Below are 10,075 nucleotides of genomic sequence, written 5' to 3' on the forward strand. Positions count from 1 at the left end.
CCTTGATAGCCCTCCAGCAGGTGAAAAGTCTGAGACCCCTGGAGGGATCAGAGATGCTGAAACATTCCTCTTCTGCTGTAAACTCAGGGACGGCACCTTCCTACTTGAAATACAGGTGTGAGAGGAAAAACATGCTCTGATTGGGGCATCGTACCTGCATGCGTGGAAAATAACTTATACTTGAGGCTTGTTTGGAAAACATCTGTGCAGGTACAAATCCTGCTGATGACTCCCACAGTACTCAAAACTACCAGAGCTCCTGTGTTCTCTGTGGGGAGATTAGGACACTCCAGTGACTGCATCTCTGTAGAGACTGGGCTTCAAGATTATACCATTTGACACAGTTTATTAGCATTCCATTGACCATGTACTTTCCTTTGTGTTCACAATCATTTATCTTCTGTTGGCAGGATACAATTTCTCTGCTAACAGCATCAAAACTGTGGAGGAGAAGGGTCTGACTTACCACCGCATTGTGGAGGCCTTTCGCTTTGCCTACGCCAAGAGGACTTTACTGGGAGATCCAAAATTTGTCAACATCACAGAGGTATCTGGCAAAAGCCTTTATCTTTCTGCAACACCAAGGTTGACTGGATCTCATGGCTTAAAGTTTTTGGGTGACTAAACTTTGTAGGGATGCTCTGTGCCACCTCCTACTGACAGGCACTGAAATATCTCTGAATCGAAACCTGAAGTCCTATGTGACTCATGGCTGAGCTGTGAGGGATATAAATGGAGGAAACCTTCCTGCTGTAAGGAAAAGCAACATCCTCTATTCACCAGGAGTGTTTGAGTATACTTAGGTCTAACCCTCCCTGTTTTCATAGTGTTTGAAGCCTTATTCCCTAGATGACATTCCAGCATCCTTGAGGCTCTCTAACCATGGTCCTGCCTGTAGTAAATGGACCAATGGATGGGGAGGGGCGAGGCGGGAACCTCGCTTTTCTCAGCTTCACACTTTGCTCTTTTACTTCTGTGACTCTCCAAAAGCAGCATGATCTGAGCCCAGCCCAGCTTGACGGACACAAATTTGCAGCTTACAGAGCAATGATCAGAGCTTGCCTTGGTCTAGTCCTCTCAACCTGATCCCTCTCAACTCTGAAGCAAGCGTAACACTGCTTGCCTACACCTTACAGCAGTGTTGAGCGATAATGGATGCTGCCTAACTTCCTACATAAAGGGGTGCATTGTAACAGCTGCTTCTGTGGCTGCTTAAAATGCTCTTTGGTAAAATGTCAATTTTTCAAGAAGGAGAAAAGCCCCTGCTGGAAAACTATAGCCTTACTGCTGGGATTTGCCACCCTTCTGTGGTCTGAAGTGTTGGATATCAGCCTCATAACTACATGTCTCTTAAACTTAACCTGCTGAGTAAGTGCCTTGGATTTCTCTGACAGGCAATCAGAAACATGACGTCCGGGTTCTTTGCGGATGGTCTCCGGAGGAAAATCACAGACAACACCTCCCATCCCGTTGACTACTATGAGCCAGTATATTACACTGGAGATAATGCCGGTACATCCCACCTCTCCATTGTGGCTGATGATGGCAGTGCTGTGTCCGCCACCAGCACCATCAACCAATAGTATGAGCTCAGACATTACTTCCCTGTAGGCCTTTGCCATCTCCTAGTGGCGGTTCTGTGGTTGGTATAAGACATCACTGAACTGTCCTCTCTCTAGTGGGGTAGTGACGGGTAGCACTGGTGACAGGCCCTTCTGCTGAGCTTGCAGGTCAGTTCTTAACACTGAGGCTTGTGTGGCTGGGTCAGAGGACAAGATGTGTCCTCTTTCATGTTGAGTTCACCCACCAAGAAAATATTCACTGCATCTGGATCTTCTCATAAGCAGTGGTATCGCTGCTGATTTCCCAGGCTTCTGGAAGCAATTTGAGCTAATACAGCTGGCCTGGAAGTGCAGTGTGTGGCACGGAGTGCTGTCAGGAGGAGCTGTGTTCTGTGCGTATGGCCTGAGGCTGCGGGGTGAAGGTTCTTTTTGTCTGTAGAAAATGTCTCCAGCTTGACACATCTAAGCATAACCCTGACCATTCCCAAATGTGCCAGACTTTTTGCTGTGCTGCTGCTGAACGGAGTGCAGTACTGCGCAGCTGGAAGGGGAATTAGCTGGATTTAGCTGCTGGGCTGTTTTTCCCGCTGGGGTCCTTGCAGGGGCGTTATACAGCAGGGCTCTGGGCTGCCTTTCCTCTGTGTAGCTGTGTACTCACCGTATAAACTGCTTCCTTCCCCCAAGGGGTGACAGAATGTCCTTTACTACAGGAAGGAGTGGAAAGTTACTCCAATCAAATCCCAGGTTTCACATTGCAGTAATTCACCTGAAGCTCTTCCTGGATTTGCTCTGGTTTTGACATGTCTGCGCCAACTTGTTTTGTCTAGCTTTGGCTCTGATGTACGATCCAACGTGAGTGGAATCATATTTAATGATGAGATGGATGACTTCAGCTCACCTTACATGATCAATGGATTTGGGATCCCTCCTTCTCCAGCAAATTTCATAGCACCAGGTAGCTGTAAACTACCTTCCTGACTCAGTCTTGGCTCTGTCTGGCATACCAACATGTGGTGTCTGCAGCCAGGCACAGATCCGGGGCTTTCTGCAGATGGAAGCGAGTCACCTGGCATCCCTGTCAAACACACAACCCTGAAGGGGGAGAGGCTGTCTAAAGAGAAACTCTCCTGTATGCCTCCTTCCAACAACCAGCAATCCTTTCCCAGGGAGCTCAGTACATGTCAAATGAAATGACCTGGGGCTGCAAAAAGATATCTTTGAACGGATTTATAAAAGAGGGGGAGGGAGGCAGCAGCAGGAGCTGGCTGCAGAGCGTTAGATGGCACTGTCCAGCCTTCTCCTGCGCCGCCTTGGGGGACAGACCCGCGTACCTCACGCAAGCACCCTGCCTGCTCCAGCACGGCTTCCCGCAGAGCCATCTCACTGCTGCTAAAGCAGGCTGGGATTGTGCTGCGCCCCGGCGCCCCACGCTTTGGAGAGGGACAGGGGAGTGAAAGGACGGGAAGGGAAGTCCCATGGTGCAGCTGCATCACAGCCAGCCCCAGCTGGGACAGGACCGTGGAGGGAGGCACCTTCAGCCTCTGCGAGAGACCAGGCTTAAGCTTTACATTGCAGGAGGAGGGAGGAGATGGGTACAGGGGATAGTAGGATCCCCAAGGGCTGACAGCTGAGTCAGAAGGGTGGATGCTGAGGCTCTGGGTTTAGATGTGGAGCAGGAGCTGACAGTTTGTAAGCTCCAGGTGGAAAGCTGAGCCTCTGTTGCATCTGTGTCCCCAACAGGTAAACAGCCAATGTCCTCTATGTGCCCTTCCATCTTGGTGGATAAAACGAAAAAGGTCAGGATGGTGGTTGGTGCTTCTGGAGGAACAAAAATAACCACAGCAACAGCACTGGTATGTGATGATATGGGCAAACTGGGGACAAGGGACTGAGGAAAACTAGGTGAGGGAGAAACAGTGTTTGGGGTGAGGGGCTCAGGTCCTCACCTGTGATGTGCCCACAGCTGTGGTTCTCTGCTGTGGCCAGGGGCCTGAAAGGGAGGTTCCTGCCTGGCCTTCTGAGAGCCAGACCTCCAATGCCAACTCCTACCGGAGTTACAAAGGGTATCGTATCAAATCACTTCCTTCAGTGATTCCAGGTCTTTTCCTTTGGCAAGCTGTTCTTACAACTTTCAGAAGATTTGTGACTTCAGTTTAGCTTTGACTTCTGATCTCTCGATCTCCACAAACTAGTCTCTTTATCTAGTTTAGAGCCCTTCCCATTCAACATCATAAACTTTGGATGAAAGTCACGCAGAGAAGCTAAATAAGAACTTGGGCCAGGCACGGTGTCAGGCCATCTGACAGGCAGGCTCTCTGTGAGCTGCTGTGAGAGCCACTGAAATGCCCAGCTAGACCAAAGGAGACTGCAGGAGAAAGCTGTCTCCTGTGCCAGCACACACAGCAGTTGAGCACCAGGCTGGATCCTGCCCTCCGACTGAGGTAGAGGAGAAGTCTTTGTAAAAACTGCCACAAACAGCTTTCTAAGCACTTGATCTTGTGGCTATTTTCACTTGCCAGCAACTCCAACCTGCAGTTTAAGCATGTAGAGATGAGCCAGGTTTAAGGAAACTAGTTGCACAGTAGCCAGAAGCTGGAGCAGTGTTTGCTGAGGTGACTGCTGTGTGTCTAACTAAGCTAGCCCTAGGTTAATCACAGCAGCATAAACCCAAGAACAATAATGTAAGGGTCTGATCTTTTACTATGTTAATTTTAGTGAGTCACGATCTGTCCCTGTGGGAATTTTTCTGAGCATATAGAAGCTGACTTGCTGCAGTGTACCTGTGTTATGCTTAGCCAAGAGAGGGACCACTAAAAGCAGCAAGGACCAGAAATTATGCCTTTTATGTGCTCTCATGAACACCCTTCAGACACTTCTGCCTATGTTGCTACAAGAGTCAGGCCTCTTTGAAGACAAGTAACTAACATTAAGGCTTTTTGCTTCTCATAGACGATTATCAATTCCATCTGGTTTGGTTATGATGTGAAGAAAGCAGTGGAAGAGCCCAGAATTCATGATCAGCTGTTTCCCAATATTACGGAGCTTGAGCAGCAAATAGAGGAGGTTTGTCTAGTTAGAATCTGGGGTACATGTGAACTCCTTGCTGGGCTGGGTTCCTAGTGTTGAGGAAGCATGCACTTGTGGAAAATCATGAAGCTTTGCCCAATGTTCCTGAGTGGGCAGTACTGAGGCTGGCACAGGTCAAGTACTGGCTGACAATAAGCTGTTTGAAGTGGATTTTTGGTCTCAGTTACATGGGTTTAAGGCCTAGTGCATTCAAGCGTGGCCTACATCTGAAACTGAGGGTATGTATCTTCTTGCAGTGTGATTTGGCTCAAAGGAGGTGCAAAATAGCAAACTCATCAGGACCGAAACCATCAAGCAGTCCAAATCCAGTGACCCTCAGGAAACTCTTGACCTATTGTGCAACCTCCCAATGAATCCTGAAGCCCTGGCACAGAGCTAGCAAGGGAGGATGCACAGAGGGACCCAAGAACAAACTTGAAAATATTTTCACAGTAAAGGTCTCTGTGCAGCACTGTCAGTCTGTGATCTGATGGCAAGATCTGCCTCGCTCTGCGTATCACTTGCCTGAGCTGGCAGCTTCATTCACCCTGAGGAATTGCACATCCCAGAGGCCCGAGACAGATGCAGTCTTTGTACATATCTCATCTCATGTCTATATTAGGGAAAATGCTCCTACATAAGGCAGCTTTCTTCATCAAACTATGCAGAAGATCCTCCTTTAATAAGCTTCTTGTTAAGGCAACAGCTGAGATAACTGCCTGCCCTGGGAAGATGCCCTGCTCTGTGACTGAGGAATAGGGTTGGTAACCTACACTGAGTAGAATGCTCTGTGACCAGGAATAGGGTTGGTAACCTACACTGAGCACCACGAATGCCACCTCTTCTCAACTGCACCTCTTCAAGAGCAGGGCATCCCAGAAAGCAAAGAGAAGAGGAAGAACAGCATGTAGTTTTAGACCTACCTAATACAGGCACTGAACACTCGGGTAGTCATGGAGGATGCAGGTTGCAGACATGTGCAGTTTCTCTCTCCTGTCCTCATTCACTTCTGCATTCCAGGGTATAGAAGAACAACTGAAGAAGAGAAAGCACGATACCACGCGGGTGAGCGGCGGAGCGGTTGTGCAGGCCATTCTCCGAACAGATGAAGGATGGGCTGCAGCCTCCGATTCCCGGAAAGGTGGCTTCCCTGCAGGCTACTGACGTGGCTCGGCTCCTTTTTTCAGTGGTCTAGTGACACTGAGGTGTGTTTGGGGGGAAGATCCTTTAGGTCTGCAACTCAGGGACTTCTCACAGGAAAGAGAACGAATTTACCTGTGGTTCTGTTGACAGAGCTGGGTCAGTTCTCTACAGCCATGACCGCAGTGCCTCATGCCACAGCAGTCTGCTAAGACAGGCACGTCCACCAGGACATGCAGTACTTACTTGAAGAGTCTGTTCTGCCTTGAAGAGTTTGTTCCCTGCCTCCTCTCCATCCCATGAACACAGATGGGGTATCCAGAGTTTCTGAAGAAGGCCCAGCTCACTCAAGCTGCAGGAATTGTTTCCCCTGCACAATGTCAGCTACCAGGAATGTCCCTGTCGCTGCTAGAGAAGAGATTTGTTTCCTGTTGAGTAGATGGGTGTTATGGGACTCTGGGGACTGGGTTTTCTAAGTTACAAACTAGTAGATCTGTGCCATAGCAGGAAGCCCAGCTCTAGACTGGGATAAGCCTTCACAAACTTACCACTCTTCCTTTTAACAACGTATGTTTCTGCTTTTCACTTCAGTTGATTATTGGAGATGAGTGGGTAAATAGGGAAATGGCTTCAAACTTTTTTATATTTCTGTTGAGAAGGTCTAAAGGGAAGATTCTACCTGTAAAACTCTGAGCACAACTAAAATAAATAAATATGGAGTCACACGTTTTTCTTGTCTGCACCGTTGCTACTGCAAAAAGGGATGGTGAGAGTCTGCTCAAAAGAAGTTCTCCTGAGATTTTCACTTTTCTTTACTCCTTTGATAAAGCTATGAGTAAAAGAAAAATAGTTAAATATCTAAAGCAAGGTTTTTTTTCTCCAGTTTACTTTTTACCACATCATACTGTAGGCCTGAAATACCAGTCTGAGGAAATGAAACCTCTAAAAAAGGGCTGCAGCTACTCTCCTTTGAAGGTAAGTTACCATTAATCAAACAATTAATAACCTCTCAGAAATCTGTACTGATATGGAACAGCTCAGAGCCTCTGTACCTATGCATGAGAGGGGTTTGGTGTTTACCTACCAGAATGGATTAATACATCACATCAGATAAATTTGGCCTAAGATCAAAACCGAATGTTCCAGGATGTTGTCAAGTTCTAGGGATGTTTATAAAATCCTTGAAACACAAGTAACAGTAACTGAACTCATCTATTTGGCTTGTTGAAACTTCCTGTCAGTTTGCAAGAATCTTAAATTGCAGAATGCATTGAAAAGAAAATTGAAAGGCTGTAGTTCTAGGCATTGGGCACCCTCTCTTTCCCAGCAGTTTCTGGAATTGAGGAGAGTGTAGTGTCAAGGAATAAAGTGATAGCTAGATCATGCTTAAAACAGAGTCACAACTTTGACATAAATATTTGTTTGTATCACTTCCACAAAATGAGTGGCTTTTACCAAAAGCCTGGGATGTGCTCTGTGCTCTTTTTTTTCAAAGCTGGTACTGATGATGTGTCAAGTGTAGCCAAGGTAGACCCTGTAAATAACCTAGAGTCATTGCGTTCCTTTAAGAGTGAGATTGGTTTGGGCCCAAACATTTATCCTTTTATCGATGAACTGAGACTTTGACTTTTCTACTCCTTATAATTCCACAATAGATGCCAACCAGTGGCAGGCTGCTGTTTAAATCCAGTTTGCAGGCCGTTTTAGGAGGCTTTGATACACGTTTGTGCATGGAGCTTCAGCTGCTATTTGTTGGAAGTACCTGGCCCTTTGGACTTCAGACTAGCTGAGCTCTTTCTTGGCCACGTGTGCCCTGAGAAATAAGCAAGCACAGCAAAATAAGCTTACTGAAATGTTACAGTCACTATAGTTAGCCTAAACTACAACAGAAAGAGCCTGTGTTCTGAAACTGGAAGGTAACTCTTCTGGGAAATCACTGCTGGTCAAACATGCTTTCTGAAACAAGTCTGAGTAACTGCTTCTGGGCTGCTTCTAACAGTTCGTGATACAGCAGTCTTCCTTACATTCCTGAATTTCTTCTAGCTAGTCAGAAAACTCCCCTATTATTTATAGCCTACGTTATAAAACTTCCCTTATGGAAAACTCAGATTTTTCCATGGCTAAAGACACTTCTGCTGAAAACTATTCTTACAAATGTGTTTGAATCCTTGGCTCTCTGCAGAAATGGATTTGTTTGTTTTAGCAGTATCACTACAGAGGACTGCTTCTTTAAAACTAACCTGGGCTAAGGCTTGCACTTCACATGCCACATTTTTTAAAAAAACAGCCTATGGATACTTCTGCATGCTGTAATTACCTACACCTCATTTGGACGTATCTGTACATAGGACATGCACTTCTGCTTTGATACCACATTCCACTACTCACACTCCACTGAGGCTGTCTGTGTATCAGTACGCAAATCTCAGTCAGTGGTTCCTACTGTAAAACCTCCTGATTGTACACTGTGGGCCATTCAGCTCATCTGAATGTTTCAGCTACAAGAAAAGACTTCTTCCTGCTCATGTCCCACCCCTTTGAATGCAACAACCTCCCACTCTGCTTCTGAGCAGAGACACAATGTCCCTGACACAATGCAGGGCACGGAGAACAGGACGCGTCACCGTGACTGATTCCAGGTGATTTGAAAGGCAGCTGTACTGTTAACAGGCAATTTGGATCACGAACTGGGGGGTTCACCTCTTTTCCCTGTTCTTCCGACTAACATTGCCACAGTTTTCTTTTGGCAACCATCCAGCCTCTAGAAAGGCTACAGGGAAGTGCCAAAACCAAGCTGTGAGAGACAAGTGGCATCTGCAGTCTTCAGTGCAGCTCCTCAGTTTCTCCAGCAGCGCACCGAGTCTCAGAACGAGCAGCTGTTACTGCTGGAAATACCTGCGTGAAAGTCCTCTGCAAACAACTGCTTGTGTGTTAGGCTAGGCAACAGTTTTAGAGGAGAAATTCCCAGACAGCTTTAAAAACACTTTATTAAAAATATAATTTAAAGACTTCATTAGAAAATAGAGCAGCCTCTATACAGTGATGCTGTACAAGTCCATGTAAGTTGACTAAGTACAAAAATAATGCTCTCCTGTTGGCATGAGCATGAACCGGGAGACCGAACTGGGAGGCTTTTGACCCAAGCAAATTACAGCAGCAGTGAGGAGGCGGCAGGGCAAGATCAGAGGTGCTAAAGGGAGGTAGAATCCCTCAGCTTCACCAGGTGTTTTGCTAGTGACGACTAAAGGACTGGAAGTCTCTGCTGCAGTGAGAGATCTGCACCCTCATTCCTTTCTGTCTTGTAAGTTAAAGCTGTGATGGGTTTTTAAACTGATTAATTGGCTCAGTTTCAATGTTAGTAGCAAAGTAGGTAAATTGAAGTGAGGGCTGGACTACAGAAAATTTTCCCATGTCTTTGTGGTGGGAAGTAGCTGTGATATACTGCACTGGAAAGGCAATAGGCTGGATTACTGAGGTGTGCTTCACCCTAAGGTATGTCAGAAGTAAAGGTAATTGGAGGCTTGGTTACTTGGTGACTTGTTTTTTGTGCTAGCAAAACATAGTGGCTGAAGGCTGCCCTGAAGCCCAATAGGGAAGCAAGAACTGCTCCCCCATCTCCAGCCAGTACTGTCCTAGATTGCTTTTTGTAAACTCTAAGCTCAGCTGGGCTAGCTCGAAATAACTATAGATCTTGCTAAAGCCAGCATCCGCTCTAGTTAGTCTGTCTGGTCCTGAAATGTGAGCCGCAGATGGTGTCTGGTGCTTCCCCTGTGACAACTCTGCAGTTGGGGTGTTATTTCTGATGTTAGAACCAGTGCACCCCAAAACTGGTAGCTGAGGTAAAGGGAGTTAATGAAAGTAGAACACTTCAGGATATGTAGATTGAATATGACGACCAAAAAACCCCGATGTAACCCCTTCCAAATGAACATAAATACTGCCCCCTCTCAAACTCTGAGCCTATTCCCTTTGTCTCTTCACATTCAGCAGTACTGTAATGCTGTCTAACAGAGTGCTGTGCTACTTCTATGGCTTGAATAAGCAGCTTTAATAGAGAAACCAGCAGTCCTTCCCGAACTAGGGGATTTAAGATAAATTCCACATAAACAAGGAAGGAGGTGGGCAGTGCATGGAGCTGGCTGTATACATAAGTAACCTGGCTTGCCAGATGCATGATTAAGTACTTGTGGTTATGATCTGTTAACTTAGGAATACTTTTTCATTAAACTCTGATCCAGCTGCAGTCATACTATAGTCCCTAGTGTACAGTTTCTGAAGGAAAACACATGTCTGGCTCTGGTCAGCTT

The 10,075-nt window shown here is 46.4% G+C and overlaps 1 protein-coding gene across 9 annotated transcripts in view; it reads left to right on the forward strand.

Moving 5' to 3' along the window:
* Nucleotides 1–6,493, forward strand: part of GGT1 (gamma-glutamyltransferase 1) — a 61,500-nt gene extending 55,007 nt beyond the window's left edge. For 8 of the 9 annotated variants that reach the window (XM_026859563.1, XM_026859560.1, XM_026859562.1 and 5 more), the window contains 6 exons: nt 411–547; nt 1,395–1,582; nt 2,390–2,517; nt 3,303–3,415; nt 4,512–4,625; nt 5,649–6,493. In XM_026859563.1, coding sequence (XP_026715364.1) covers nt 411–547; nt 1,395–1,582; nt 2,390–2,517; nt 3,303–3,415; nt 4,512–4,625; nt 5,649–5,792 — 824 coding nt within the window. In that variant the 3' untranslated portion in view covers nt 5,793–6,493. The remainder of the gene's footprint in view (nt 1–410; nt 548–1,394; nt 1,583–2,389; nt 2,518–3,302; nt 3,416–4,511; nt 4,626–5,648) is intronic. The other variant, XM_026859559.1, reaches the window with a different exon arrangement.
* Nucleotides 6,494–10,075: the final 3,582 nt, after the last annotated feature.

Source organism: Athene cunicularia (genome assembly GCF_003259725.1).
Source record: "Athene cunicularia isolate RWA chromosome 15 unlocalized genomic scaffold, athCun1 chr15_part1, whole genome shotgun sequence".
NCBI classification, from domain to species: Eukaryota; Metazoa; Chordata; class Aves; order Strigiformes; family Strigidae; genus Athene; species Athene cunicularia.